Below are 15,559 nucleotides of genomic sequence, written 5' to 3' on the forward strand. Positions count from 1 at the left end.
TTTCATTTTGGTATTGTGTGACTGGCACTACCTACAGTGAACACCAGCTGAAAACATACATCTGGTAGTATATTTCTTTGTCTCTTATTTAACTTTACTTATATAGCTCTATTCTCCATGCTACCCCATTAACAGATTTAATTTTCTTCCTTTCCTTCTTTTCTTTTTCATTATTCTTGATTTTCATATCTTGCCACTTCTATACAAGGCCTCTAACATATACTCTGCTTTTTCTACTCACAATACCAATCGATTCTTGCACTGTCTTACTGTACAAAGTTTGCCTCATGCTTATTTCTCTACTTTTCCATTTTCTCCCTCAATATTAGAAGATAAAAATCAAATAAAGTCCGGAACGTTTTGTATTTCTTTCATCCTGAGTTTGAAACTACCATACACTCAGATAAAATAAACCCCTCCATTGAATAAATCATGACTAGATGAGCTAGCTACCTGCGCTGAGCCTGCTTAAGACACATGAGGAGCTATGCCACCTCGTGGCCTCTAGTGAACACAGCCATGTTAAATTCAGCAATCTTCCACACTTGCCACCACAGCAGTGTGAGAACAGCAAGCCTGTCCTTGTAGGGTGCGTCGTTTTATACTCTAGAACTGTTTTAAAGCAAGACAGCTAATCAATAATACATAATTTCTGCCACTGCAGGAATTCCAGGTTGTTTATAAATCAAGTTCTCATGTTAAGATTTACTTTCAACAGAAATCACATTTCTCTAATCCATTTTTTTAACTACTTCAATCACTCAACCTGATTTTAGTTGTATGCACACAGGGCATAATGTATTGCTTTTGTTGCTGTTATACCTTAAGCACATAAAATGACTTTAAAATATAAATAATGTATGCAAATATATGGCATAATTTCTTCAAGTCCAGGACGATCAACTTCTCTGATGCATAGGGGAGGCTAACAGAAGGCATACAAACCTTCTTAGAAGACAAGCGTGATATTCAGCTTCAGTGGGGTTTAAAAAGAGAACACCTAGCAAAAAAAGAAAGATGTCTTTTTTGATGTTATCATTTTGTTTCTGCCAGTCTATATCAACACATTTTTTCTTAAAAAAATGTTAGTTGGTTTCTAAATATTGTTATGGAATATCACATGGTACTTTCCTGTAAGTACCATTAACAGGAAAGACAAATACACTACAAATACTTAACATTCCAGAAGATTACAAATAATAAAGAAAAAAACAAGTATAAAAATTTGAAAACTACAAAAACAGCCCACTTTTTTTTTCATTATGAGATAATAAAATATTGTTATTAGAGGACAGAAGTTTTCCTTATTCCCATTCAATATACATCTAAGGTTGAGTTATGAAAGCCTGTGAGACCTATCAGTCTTTGCTTTTTTGTCCATATTCTGTAAAATATTTAGATCTTGATCCTGTATACAAAGAGATCTACTCCTTTCGTTAGGAGTGATCTGTCTACTCAGATTTTATCCAGGAGCTTCATTCATCACAAGCCTCCAATCTGCTTAGAGAGATGGTAACTTCCAAAGAAGGGAGACTGAACCTGATTTTTTCATATACTTACAAATCACTGAAGACATCACACTACTATAAGATCACTGACAGGAGATATAAACTAAAAAAAAATATATCCACAAACCTTCTCAACTTCTCATTGGACAAGTACATGCTATAGCTATATATCTTTCAGGTTTTATAAACCGTGTTTTTAGACTATATTCTACTCTACAAAGTTTTCTGTACCGCCAGAGAAGTAAGCCAGTTACAGAAGAGATTTAATGCTGAAGTTAAATTCATACAGATACGCTTTCACCCATCACCAAGGTAACTTACAAAGACTGGCAAGTATATGCTTTATGTCTGACCCAAAGACCTTAAAAAAAAAGAAAAAAAGAAAGCCCCGGACATGTTTTCAACAACTCTCCCACTCCCTCTCTGTGCTGCCGCCATACCCCAGCACCTGGCGCAGCTGTGCTGATGAACCCGAGCACCTGAAGCACAGCACAGCACTTAGATCCCTCCTCAACCTCCTACGGGTTTGTGGTGTTGTTTTTTTTCCTCCCCTGCGATGAGAGCAAAACCGAGAAGTAGCCTGAAATCGAAGTAACGACACACACAGCCATCTTGAACACAAACATTTAAAATTCCCGCCTTGATGCGAGCTAGCGATAATAACGAACCGCGCGGAAAGAAACGAGCGCTTCCCTGCCGGGCTGTGAGAGGAACAGCCTTCCGGAGGGCTCTCCCTGCCCGCTGAGAGGGCTGTGGGCCCGACTCCCGAGCTGGGGCTGGGGGCCCGCCCGCCATGGCGCCTCGAGGCCCCAGCGCCTCCTCAGCGAAGGCGGCTTCGCGGGGCGGGGGGAGCGTGAGTAGAAACTTACATCCCGGTTTGAGCCCTGCCAGGTTCAGGGGAGACCCGAGCAGGCACAGCCGCTGATTCCCACAGCGGAGGAGAGGGAACAACGTCCCCTCTGCGGGGGCCGCTCACCCGCCCCGCAGCCCCAGCGGCCGCTCCGCCCTCTCGAAAATGGCGGGCGCGGGGAAACCGCCCCCTCGGGGCGGGCGGACGGGCGGGGGGCGGCAGCGCGCAGGCGCCGCGCCCCGCGGCGGCTCTTCCGTCGGGCCCCCCCGCCGGGCGGGGATCTTCCCGCGGTCTGAGCTTTGCGGTCGTTTAACGGCGGCGGCGGTGGCGTTAGCGCTGAGGAGAGGTAGGATGAGGGGCGGGCGACCTGTGCGGACGGCGGGCCCTGGTGGGCTTCTGCTGTTCTGGGCGCCGTGCGGGGCGGCTGGGAGGAAGGGAGGTCGGGAGGATCGGTCGCAGGAGAGCGGCGTTGCCTGCCCCCGCCCCGGCGGGCTGTGTCAGGGCAGCGCCGGGAGTCCCGCCCGGGTACTTCTGGTAGGAGGTTTGGTGGGGGGCGGGTTAGCTGTCGGAGCTGGCTTTTTGTCGCCTGCTGTGCAGCATGGCTGCTGTGCCTGCTGTGAGCGCTCCCCGCCCGGTGCCGGGGGGCAGCCGGCGCCGCTGAGGCCGCGGTGGTGGTGGTGGGGAAGCGGGTAAGGAGCGGGCAGCCGCCGCCGCTGCCGCCGGGCCTTTCCAGCCGCGAAGGGGCCGGTGCCGCCGCTGTGGGCGGTGAGCGGGTCCGTCCGGAGAAAGCGTTGGGCCGAGCCAGCGATAACGGGGTGCGAGCGGAGTGTGTGTGGGGGATGTCTGCCCCCTCTTTCCTGTGTCCCTTCTCCGTGGGGAGGTGGAGCTGCCTCCCGTGCTGCTGTGGGTCAGGCGGGGCTTTTCCCGGGTCCGGGGGGGGATGGCAGAGGCTTCTCGTGCGTTGGCTGTGAGTGGGGTCGGAGGGCAGTCGTGGATGTCAGAGTGCTGTAGTGTAACATGGGACATCGCCCCGGATAGCCCCTAAAAACGGACAGCATTCCGCTGCTGGGTATGTAGCTTGGCTTTAGACTTTGGTCCTCTGAAATATGTTCCTTTCAACAGATAGCATTATGTTCCCTTCTTTCATTATTATAAACCGCTAGAGTTAATTTGTAATTTATTTATCACTATCTTTGTGTCTGTTTAAACAAATGTAGCGTGCTATGCATCAGGAGAAGACCACAATTCTCTTCTTCCTCTTCTCCCATCCTATGCTTCCTCCCATGTCTTGCGTTCATCCTGCCGTAGGTCGGTTCTGATGTCTTTTCTCGTCATCTGTTTTGCTGATGGGATGAAAGGCAATCCAGGTTGTAGCTGGTCTGGGTGTGGAGCCATTAAAGTGGATGTTTTGAGTGGCTGCCGCTTCCTACCTGACCGGGACACCCCCAACAGAAGGCTGCTAGAAAACCAATGGAGTGGCTTTGGTGGCAGTAGGTTGGTTGTGTCTGCTCTGGATGAGGCCGACTGTGACCAGCCAGGATCGGGAAAGGGGAAAAAAAAACTTGTAGAACCGCATTGTAATGGAAACTGTGGAAAGAGATGTCATTGCTTGAGTTGGAACATGGGTGTATGTTGCCTCCAGCGGATGGAAGTCTCTGTTTTCCTGTACTTTGATGTTAACAGGGTAAATACTTTTCTATTATAACATGTAATAGTCCTAATAGCTTTATACAGCACATTTGGGCATTGTGTTTTTCTCTCCTGCTCTCATTATGTGCATAACAATTACTTGTAATAATTTGTAGTGATCCTGTGATGTTTTTATAATTGGATCTGTCTTGCCCTTATTTGTTCTCAATTTATAGCTCCAGTTTTTATTCCTAACCGTGTGCTCTTACATTCCATGATAGTATAGTTAGTTTTCTGTATTAAATCAGTACTTTTGTGTTGTCTTCCTTAGTAGCAGTCAGATTCTCGTTTGAATTATTGATGTTCCTGACTCTGTCATCACAAGTTTCCATTAACATAGTCCTATTTTATATTGCAACATAAACATAAATCTAGACTTCAGTTTTTAAATATGATGCCTGGTCCATTAAAAAAAAATCCTTCTGTTAACGTTTGCCAGTAGTATCAATTGTTGGCTTCCCCTTAGTCTGTTGCATATATTAAAATACTTGTACTAATTTATGTTTTTGCCAGTTTAATTGTTAATTGCGTATCTTAATAACCTTCAGATAGGTCAGATCAGCCGCTTTTCCATGTATAGTTGTTCCCAAACTGTGTTAAAGTCATGGTAAATGATGCTGAGATGGAAGTAAATTATTTTTCCGATTAAAAATTTAATGAAGAAAATTAGGAGTGTTTTGGTGCAAGAGTTTTGGGAGCAATTAATGTAAAAAAAAAAAAAAAAAGGAACTTTTTTCTGTCAAAAATGTCAAGATGATCTAAAGATAAAATTCAAATGTATGTGTCAATTTCAGTGGGTTTTTTACTTTTTTTAGTGTTGATTATTTCTTCCTTCAGCTTTTGAAGCTTTGTTTTTTGTGAAGTGCATTCCTTGTTGCTGCAGTCAGTTTCTCTTTTCTTCTGGCACTTTTGTGCTCAATATAGTTATTACATCCACTGGTACTTCTTGTAATTATTTCTGAGGCTACTTCAATAAAGTTTGCTTGCAGTTCCAGTTAAGTTTTCTTTGCAGTACCAGTTCTTCAAGAGTTCTGGGGTACAGACTGTTCTGTCCTTTGCCTTCGTCATGCTTAGATTATAAGTGAGTTTTCTCCTAGGTTGTTTTGTTCTCTTTCCTACACTTGTACTCTCTTTTTCTTAAATGTCCAAACGTTATAGTGATGGAACTTAGAGCCCTGATCTTTAGGTCAGACATTAATAGTTGCAACATGTAAACCTTGTGTTTTCCCTTCTTTCTAGAGAGGGATTTCAATGGAACAGCAGATTGAATGAATGCTTATCTTCATATTTGGGTGATGGGTAAATTCCGAGAGCATACAAGCGACTCTTTCCTGGTCTGAGCAATTGAAGCACAAAGACATGTTTATGTAGGAAACCGAAAGCATAGCAAAAGGTATGTAACTGAATCATGAAGTGTATTTGCTTCTTGGTTTCTATGTGTATGGTATTAAACTACGTAATATTAAAAAGAAATTACATATTCCCTGTTGATACTTAATGGACATAATCTAGTATTTGATCTGAAATCCCTGCAATACAGAATTATTGCAGGAATGTCAGATGGGAAGTTTATTACATTTCTGCATTTGCCTTGAACTTTGTTCATCACACTTAATGGAAAGAGATGCATGTTATTTTTTCTTTCATTTAGATTCTGTGTCAAAGAAAATTAATGAGGGAATTATTGGATACTGTATTTTTTATAAAACAGTCGACGAATATATACAATAGAAATTAAATATACTTTGTAACAGTGGAACAAATTTTAATGTCTGTAGTGTTTTGTATAATAAATGCTATTGTCTGTGATGCATGGTAGTATGAGCTATCAAACCTTCAGTCAGTTGAAATCTGGCTATAGTCTGACCAGAACATTAAGGTGACACAAGTAAAAGAAACTGCTCAAAGAAGCACTCTTTCTCTACAGTGACCCAAATGTGCAGATCTGCATGGTGAAATGGTTGGGGAACTTATATAATATACAGGAAAAAACTTTTTTCTTTTTAATAATTTTCAGTAGAATCAGTGCCTTGAGGCCGTTTATTATTCTGCTGTATAAAAAGCTGCTGAACTCAGGGGGATGAGACAGAAACAGAAGAGGCAGAGGGAGGAAAAACTGCTCGTCTCTGTTGCAGCGCTAGTTCTTATGACTAAAGTTGTAATTTTACAGTCTTTAGTTCATTGAGTTCTCCTTAGATTCTCCAAGTTATCAATCATAAAAAATTGAGAGAGTGTGGAGCCAATCCCAGAGAGAAGCTCTGGGAGGCCCCGAGGACTTTAACAAGGGACCCCCGTGGGACCCTGAGGCTGTGCATTGCACAGCTGGAAACACAGTGCTGATCCACCCAGCTTTCTCATGGGCTGTGTCACCCCTGCAGGACACAGGAGATCATGTTAGGAACTGTTAGGCTGACCTGCCTGCCTTCTCTCCTGGATGGTCCTGTCTGTCCTGTGGGACAAAGAAGTGGTTGCCCACTGTTAAATCTCTCTGTGACCGGAATTGTTCCGGTGTCCCAGCCCCCAGTGTGTTTAGTTACCACACAGTCAATTGACATTGACCTCAAGCCATGACACGTGGTATCAACTTTGGAATGCAATGTTTCTAATGCTGTTTGTTTTTTCCTTTCCTGCACCCCACCTCATTTTTTTAAAAAAATATTATTACTTATTTATTTTTATAAATAAACTCAGCCTACTCTTTGGCCGTGTATCAGGCAGTGATGTTTCTGTATCAGTGGATATTAATTACATGTAATGCCTCTGAATTTTGCTTGAACTGGTGAGATGCATTTAAGTTTGTTTCCACCTTTCCTGGAAGGGAGCTTTAGATTAAATTCTAGTAAACAAAGTCCGAGTAGGAGAATGTACTCCATTTCTGAAACTTTTTGATGTCAGAAAACTATGCAGCTGATGTCAGTTTTAGTCTGTTTTTGACACTTACTAGTAGGTGACAACTACTGGCAAATAAAAAAAATGTGTGTTGCCTTTGTATAAACAAGACCTTGCTTCTACTTTGGGCAAAAGTATGTGAACTTCCATGTTTTGTGTAGTGCTTTGGGACTCTAGGTATGAAGAATGTAACAGGTACTTCTGGGGGAGTAAAAACCATGCCCTGAGGTTACGGTTACAGAAAATGTGACTGTTCTTGATGCCTGTTTTTTCAGTTTTATGTGACTTAAATAGACCTTGTTATTTTTGCAAGATTCATTTCTGACCAATCATATTAATGCAGGAAGTTTGTGCATTATTTATTCATTTGCAGAGGAAATATATACACGTATGTTCCCTATATAGAGAATTGTTATCCTTCATTAGTAAAATAACAGCATTTTGTTTACTGTGATCACGCTACACTGCCTCACAAAAGCAGGGTGGCTGTGTGCAAGAAACAGCACACAAAAAATGCTATGAAACTAAATTTTCCTTTATTCTACTTTTATGTGTTCTGCATGTTAATTTTCTAGTAATTTGTCAGCCACGTATAATTAATACATGTTCTTTTTGGCTGTGCAGCTCACTTTAATCAAACCTGCATTGCTGCTGATCATACTGTGATATTTGTGTACTTTTTACAACTTAATTTTTATCTCCATTATTAACCAAAAACAATTCGAGCAAATATCCCAAAGCTTAATGTACCAAGGAAAACAAAATCAAGGTTGATTTTGTTGTTAATCAACAAACAGGTTCAGCTTGATTAGAATAATGAAATAGTGTTTCTTTTGTTCTAATGTAACTTCTTCATAGTAGGCTTAGGCTTAAATTCACTGAGATTTCAGTTCTGAAAAAGTATTTGTTTGTTGCAGTGTTTGCTATGATCTTTATTTACTTTGGTTAAAGAAATATTAATTGGTATGTCTGTGCTGTCGTCTATTTGTCTGGAAGACTGAAACCTACAATTTTTCATTACTCTTATTTTTCAGCACTCATGGGTAAGAGAAAGGAAGAAAGTATTTCAAAGCCTGGATCCAGTAAAAGGCAGAGACAAGAATATACAGATGAACATAGTGATGAGTCTAATGAAGAAGAAATTTCACAGTTATCAGCAGATAGTAATCTCTCTTCACTGTCGGTAAGTTGTTTGAAAAATTGTTCGGGGGAAGATATAAGAAGTAGATATAAAAAAGTTTTGTGTCTTTGGTTGACGTTGAAATAAATGTCTGGCGTGTAGGCTTCAGTGGAACCAATACAAAAGAAACTAGAGGTAACGTCTGTGATGAGGACTTCTGCATGAGTTCATTCTTACCTTATTTCTTTTGGGTCATCTAGTTGTAACAGTTAATCACAAAATAACAGTATTCTGGTTTTATAGAATGAATACTGCTGAAGATGTCAAATAACCAAAATAAAGGAAACTGATTTTGTTTGAGACAAGTATGGTATGTTTGGTTTATGGTTGTAGTAAAAGCAGAGAAAAAATTTGCAGAACAAATTATTTACTAAAAGAAGCACTAAATACTTGTTGGTTTCACATAGCTGACACTTTCAAATGTCTAAAAAAAAATCTAGCGTTTGAAATGCACGTTTTGATGGAAATGAAACTTGAAAATACAAATACCATTTTTTTTTCTGCTTTTCTGTAATAGTTGAATTCTAATTTGATGGAGAATTTTTAAAAAATAATTTCTGAGGTTGCAAATACTGTCTTGTGTAGTATACTGTCTGTTGTATTTAGACCGGACATCAGGAAGCATTTGGTGGTCAAACACTGGAACAGGCTTCCTAGAGAGGTGGTGGATGCCCCAAGCCTGTCAGTGTTTAAGAGGCATTTGGACAATGCCCTTAATAACATGCTTTAACCTTTGGTCAGCCCTGAAGCGGTCAGGCAGTTGAACTAGATGATCATTGTAGGTCCCTTCCAACTGAAATAGTCTATTCTATTCTATAAGACACCATGTTTCATTTTTGGTACTCAGAAGCATTATTCCTCACTTCATTTTCTTGAACAGCAGCTGTTCTGTGTCATTGTTTATTTTTTCCTGAGGACTTTGCTTTCTTAGAAAGCATTGTTTTTCTGAAGCACTGGTGATAAAACTAAGGTTTTCTGTCAAAACAATACTTCCCCAGTTGAACAGTGGGCCGTCCCACTTTTAGTTTCATTTCCCACTTCCTGATCTAATTTAATTTCCCTCGTTCTAAGCTGTGCTAAGAATTCTCCCAAGTAATATCATTCAAGTAACAACAAAGTCTTTCTATGATGCTCTTTATTACTGCTCTGACAACTGTGTAGAATCTATAATCTTAATCTTTTATGTTGTAGTATTTATAAGTTAGTTATGGGGAGAACTGAGAGTTACTACATGTGAGCGATCAGCTTTGGTAACTGTTTTCTTCTTATTTTGTAACTGCTCTGTAGCAAGCAACTTTTCATAGTGTTATGAAACCCTTCTGGTTTCCTGGTAGCTTGTAACCATTGATGTTTTATATCACACTGTAATTTGAATTCTCATATTTAAGACAGATAAACTATAGCTCGTTAAAATGCATACGTAACACCAGTTGTAATTGTTAATTCTTTAGACTGCAGGGGAAGTTGGGATAATTGAAAGTATCCAGCTGAAGAACTTCATGTGCCATTCGATGTTGGGGCCTTTTCAGTTTGGATCAAATCTCAATTTTGTTGTTGGAAACAATGGAAGTAAGTATTAATCGCATCATTTCTTTGTCAAAGAACACTTTTGTTAATATTTTAGAAGATGTAATTTTTATTTGAAAAAGAATTGCTAGCCATCCTTTAGGAATAGAGGTGGATTCACTTTTGGACTTGGGAACCACACAGGTCTATCCCCGTAGTTCAAGGCTGGTGAAAAAAATACATCTTAGAATTGAAGATTTGCAAAAGATAATGTGAATATAAATATTTTCGTAGCTAAATCATACATAAATTTATATTTAAACCAAATGTACTTGTATGTTCATTACTAAATGCACAGTAATTTTCCTGTTATAAGCATGGGAAGTGATACTTTTTTATGCAAGTTCACTTCTTTCAGAGAGAGAATTTCAAAAATTAAACATAAATTTTGAAAGAGAGCTTAAAACTTTTCAGATAGTTATATAAATGGTAATACGTGTTTCATTTCTTTTGTTGTATATGTGTCTTCTGTATGCTTCTAAGGAAGGGGAGATTCTTTCCTCCTGAGATAGGAAGGACATCTTGTTGAATGCAAATTGCTAAACAGAAGTAACAGAAGTTTGGCTTAGCATGTTGTCTTTTATGTATTTTTTTAGGGAGAAAATTGGAAATGGTGGATGTTTTTCTAGAGTTAGTGCCATTTTATTTGATTGTTCAATAAGGACGGAATTTGGACTTTAAGCTCATGAATACATAAGCAAAACAAAAATCTGTAATATGGGTGAACTAGATAAAGACTTACAAGAACTTTTTTTTAAAAAAAGTTCAATGTTTCTATTACAGGTGGAAAAAGTTCTGTATTAACTGCTCTTATTGTTGGACTTGGTGGAAAAGCCACTGCAACTAATAGAGGTTCCTCATTAAAAATGTTTGTACGAGATGGAGAGACGTAAGTAAAAACTTTTTGAAGGCTGGACATGTTGTTAGTCGTTGTGATTCAGGTTAGCTGATCAGTTTTCTGTTCACCTTCGTTTTCAGTGTTCTCTTATTTAATCTACCACATTTGAATAAAAAGCATAGCACTAAAGGGATCATACTGAAACAAAAAACCCCAAAACTACAAAAAAAAATTTTCTAGTAATTTACCAGTAGTATACCATTGTCTCTGAACTAGCTAACATAGTAGTATGTCCTGAGTATTGCTCAGTTCTAGTGTATTACTTCCACAATGTACTTGAATATCCTAGAGAAGAATTGAGTTAATTTAAAAAAATCATAGGAAACTAGTTATTGTTCTGTGAGCAGTGAAGTTAATTCTTTTTCTGTCTTTCTGGTGGCATGAATGAGTATACAATATAAAGACCTTGACATACAGGTGGATTATTAAATATGCAAGAAGTGGATTCATGTCTGCTGCAAGACTGGGGATAGACAGATAGGAGAGGAGGTTTAAAAGTTTACATTTACATAAAGCTGTAACTTGGAGCCTCAGGCTTTTCCTTTCAGAGGTGCTTGGAGTAAAATTGTTGCCAGTACCTGCCATATGTATAATAACTTAATGTTTCAGCATTCACTTGAGAAACAGAAAATATGAATTCAGAAATGAAACCACATCTTTTCTAGAATGCCTTAAGCATTCTGCTGGAGATTACTTTGGTTAGAGATGGCTGTAGAAGCTAAGCAACTGTTTTCTAAAGAAGCTAGTCTGGGGACAAAGCAACTTGATTCTGCGACCTAAAGTTGGGGTCACTCAGATGGAAAGGGAAGGTAAGGGAAATCTGCTCTCACAACTATTTACTTCTTGGGTCACAATTTATCTGAAGCATAGAAGGTGCAAACAGGTCAGCGTACAGGAGCTTTTCTGACTATGTGTCTCTGATGCTGTTTGTGCTCGAACAACATAAATATATCTTGTTCTGATTGGTACAATGACTGACTTCCAGTTCTGACCTGTGCAAGACATGATTATTTTTGTGGAAAATTAGAATATTCTCTGGGGTTTTTGGGCAGGGTTTTTTTGTTTGTTTGGGCTTTTTTAGCTTTGGAACTAATTTCAGTTGTCTGTTTTATTATTTTTATTTTTTTTAGTTCTGCAGATATTTCAATAACATTGCGAAACCAAGGTAGAGATGCATTTAAACCAGAAGTGTATGGTAGCTCTATTATTGTGAATCAGCACATTAATCTGGATGGAAGCAGAAGTTACAGACTGAAAAGCAAATCTGGTTGGTGGTAATTTGTTTTGTTTTCAGTCTTAGAAGCTCTTTAGATGTTTTCATTGCTTTAAATGCCTTCATGTTAGCAAAGGGTGATGTTTCTTATTTCATTTGTAATTCAAGGATGATTATGTCTGTTTATTGTGTTTACTAAGATTTTTTTTCTGTGTTAGACTAAGGATATTGTAGCATGTCAAAAGCAGTTGTGTCAGGCTCTGCATGGTGTGAGGTCACACAGTATTTTTCATTATGAAAATCTGTTTGTGTGATGAGGCTGAACATAATTTTTAGTCTTTTTGAGTTTTTGTTGAATTTGCTGATTTACCTAAATACTGTCATAGAGGCTTTATGAGGCAAGAAGGGACTTTAATTAGAAGTCTTTCTGTAAAAATGCAAATATATTAGAAAAATTTAAAAACTCAACCAAACAGTGTTTCTCACTTAGGACTAAGTCTGTGTTACAAAAATACTAATCTCATTTTTTACATTTACAAAGAACCACTAGATTGAACAAAAGGCTAGGGCATTGCTTGTATCTCTACTTTGGACCTATCAGTATTTTTCCTTTCTTTTTTTTTTTTTTCCATTAGGGACCTTAATTTCTTCAAAGAAAGAGGAACTTGTAGGGATACTGGATCACTTTAATATACAGGTAATTGTTATAGTGTTTAAATTCTGTGCAATTTAAGACATCAGTGTGTGATGTTATAATTCTTCAATTAGAAAGCAATGTTCTGTTTCATTAAATGAAAAGTTGACCTTTTCCATGTTCTTTCAAGATCAAATGCAATAGCAAAAGAAAATTGAAATTTATACCTCGTACAATGCAGAGTAAGATTCTGTCCAGACAGATAAGGATTTGCTATCATCTGTGACCTGTGAGTCATGTATCCTGTTAATGAAAGTCTTAGCATATGTAGGTTTCTTTTGTACTTGATACTTTTTTTTTTTGTGTTCATCAACAGTTTTTGCTGTTGCAGAAATTTGAGTGTGTTTTTGCTGCTTAAATGATTAAGGAAGATTGGGTAGTGCACATGAAGTTTAAAATATTCAACATATTCAGCCTTTCAAATAATATAAACTTCTGTTAGTAGGTATTGATTTTATTTTGTGGAAACCTCTTTAAGAATATATGGGGCAATTTGTTGCATTTAATGCAATACTTTGATCAATTAAATAATGAGAAATTAAACAGCATTGGACAAAATTTCTAATGCTGATATTGTTAAATAAGTGGAAAAAACAGGCACTGTCTTTCTAGAAGTTAGTTATCCCCCTGGGAACAGTTCCTTTGTTCTTGTTGTGGTTGCAATTTGTACATGATGGAGTTGGATTTTTTCATTTTTTGTTTGTTGTTGTTTTGTGTTTGTCTGTTTGCTTTTAAAAAAAGGGGTAAGAAGTAGAAATCTTAATTTCTGGATCTGCTTCTCTCAGCTTATTGCTGAATTGCTGGGCATGGAACAGGGAGGTGGTTTGCTCACTTTCATGGATATGCAGTTACATGAGAACTTTTTTTACTTAAAATAAAATGGAAATAATTTATTTTTACAGGTAGATAATCCTGTGTCTGTTTTAACCCAAGAGATGAGTAAGCACTTTTTACAGTCTAAAAATGAGGGTGACAAGTACAAGGTAAGAAAAATCATTTAACATTTTGATTAAACATTAGAATATTAATTTCAGATTTTTAGAGGTGATGTTTGGAGGCAAAAAAAAAAATAATCAGAATTCTTAATTTTAATGACCTGTTGTAGATTAACTCAGGTAAGCAGCTAAGCACTACGCAGCAGCTTGCTGACTTCCCTTCCTTTCCCTGCTGCCCCCTGCTTGGGGGCTTCTTACACCACCCCACCAGTGAGTAAGCTGGAGGTGCAGAAAAAGTTGGGAGGGGACACAGTTGGGACAGCTGAACCCACTGACCAAAGGGATATTCCTTACCGTATGACATCATGCTTAGCAGTAAAAAGCTTGGGGAACAAGAAGGAAGGAGGGGCATTCAGAGTGTTGGCGTTTGTCTTCCCAAATAACCATTGCGCATGATGGAGCCCCGCATTCCTGGAGATGGCTGAACACCTGCCTGCCGATGGGAAGTAGTGAATGAATTCCTTATTTTACTCTGCTTGCCTGCACAACTTTTGCTTTATTAAACTGGTTTTATCTCAACCCATCCGTCTTCTCACTTTTACCCTTCCTACTCTCTCCTCAATTCCACTGGGTGGGGAAGTGAGTGAGTGTTTGTGTGGTTCTTAGTTGCTGGCTGGGGTTAGACCACAACAATGACATTTTATGGGATGCAATATCTCTTTGGTTAGCTGGGGTCATCTGCCTGGTTGTATCCCCTTCCAACCTCTTGCACACCCCACCAGTATGTTCACTGGGAGTGCAGAGTAAGAAATGGGAGGTCTTGACGCTGTACAAACACTGTTCAGCGACAGCTAGAACATCAGTGTGTTATCAGCATTGTTGTGGTCACACACCACCATAACAGTTGCTGTGAAGACACTTAACTCAATCCCAGCCAGACCCAATAAACTATCTGATTGTAGCAATCATCCACTTGCAAAACCGTTTTTTTTTTTTAAGTTTCTTTTCACTAAAGACATTGATAAGTTTTAAAAAAATTTAGGACACTGCTGAGTTCATGATTCAGAAAGACCCCACCAGTATTTTACTTTAGTTATCATTCAGCATGCGTAGAGGTTGTGATGAGTTGTCTTTCTATGGTAATTATTTAAAGTTCTCTTAGATAAGCTGCTGAATCTAACATCTGCATCTTTTTATTCCTTTTTAGTTTTTTATGAAGGCAACTCAGCTGGAACAAATGAAAGAAGATTATTCATCTATTATGAAAACTAAAGAAAATACATGTATTCAGATAGAACAAGGAGCAGAGGTAGATAAAAGTTAAAGTAATTATCAGTACAGATCTGAGCACTGAAATAAGTACAGGAGTTAAACTACATACTTTTAATTTGATTAGGTCTCAGTGACATTAAATAAAAAAGAATAATCATAGAATCATAGAATCACTGAGGTTGGAAAAGATCTTTAAGATCATCAAGTCCAACCATTAACCTACCCTGACAAAACTACTTCTAAACCATGTCCCCAAGTACCACGTCTACCCTTTTTTCTTAAACACCTCCAGGGATGGTGAATCCACCCCCTCTCTGGGCAGCCTATTCCAATGTTTAATAACCCTTTCCTAATATCCAATCTAAACCTTCCCTGACATAACTTGCACCCATTTCCTCTCATCCTGTCACTTGTCACCAGGGAGGTCAACCCCCACCTCTCTACAACCTCCTTTCAGGTAGAGGGTGATGAGGTCTCCCCTCAGCCTCCCTTTCTCCAGGCTAAACAACCCCAGTTCCCTCAGTGGTTCCTCACCAGCTTTGTAGCCCTTCTCTGGACACACTCCAACACCTCAATGTCCTTCTTGTATTGAGGGGCCCAAAACTGAACACAGCGCTCGAGGTGGGGCCTCACCAGGGCCGAGTACAGGGGGATGATCTGTTCCCTAGTCCTGTTCACCACACTATTCCTGATACAGGCTAGGATGTCGTTGGCCTTTGTGGCCACCTGGGCACACTTCTGGCTCATATTTAGCCGGCCATCCACCAACACCCCAGGTCCTTTTCTGCCGGGCAGCTTTCGAGCCACTCTGCCCCAAGCCTGTAGCACTGCATGGGGTTGTTGTGACCCAAGTGCAGGACCCGGC

At 39.4% G+C, this 15,559-nt stretch overlaps 1 protein-coding gene across 1 annotated transcript in view; it reads left to right on the forward strand.

Annotated features, from left to right (window-relative positions):
• Positions 1–7,975: 7,975 nt before the first annotated feature.
• Positions 7,976–15,559, forward strand: part of SMC6 (structural maintenance of chromosomes 6) — a 32,021-nt gene continuing 24,437 nt past the window's right edge. The window contains exons 1-7 of the mRNA XM_009885327.1: positions 7,976–8,119; positions 9,568–9,685; positions 10,466–10,571; positions 11,711–11,847; positions 12,429–12,490; positions 13,390–13,470; positions 14,630–14,731. Of these exons, the coding sequence (XP_009883629.1) occupies positions 7,976–8,119; positions 9,568–9,685; positions 10,466–10,571; positions 11,711–11,847; positions 12,429–12,490; positions 13,390–13,470; positions 14,630–14,731 (750 nt within the window). The remainder of the gene's footprint in view (positions 8,120–9,567; positions 9,686–10,465; positions 10,572–11,710; positions 11,848–12,428; positions 12,491–13,389; positions 13,471–14,629; positions 14,732–15,559) is intronic.

Source organism: Charadrius vociferus, unplaced genomic scaffold (assembly GCF_000708025.1).
Source record: "Charadrius vociferus isolate BGI_N301 unplaced genomic scaffold, ASM70802v2 scaffold173, whole genome shotgun sequence".
In the NCBI taxonomy this organism is placed as follows: Eukaryota; Metazoa; Chordata; class Aves; order Charadriiformes; family Charadriidae; genus Charadrius; species Charadrius vociferus.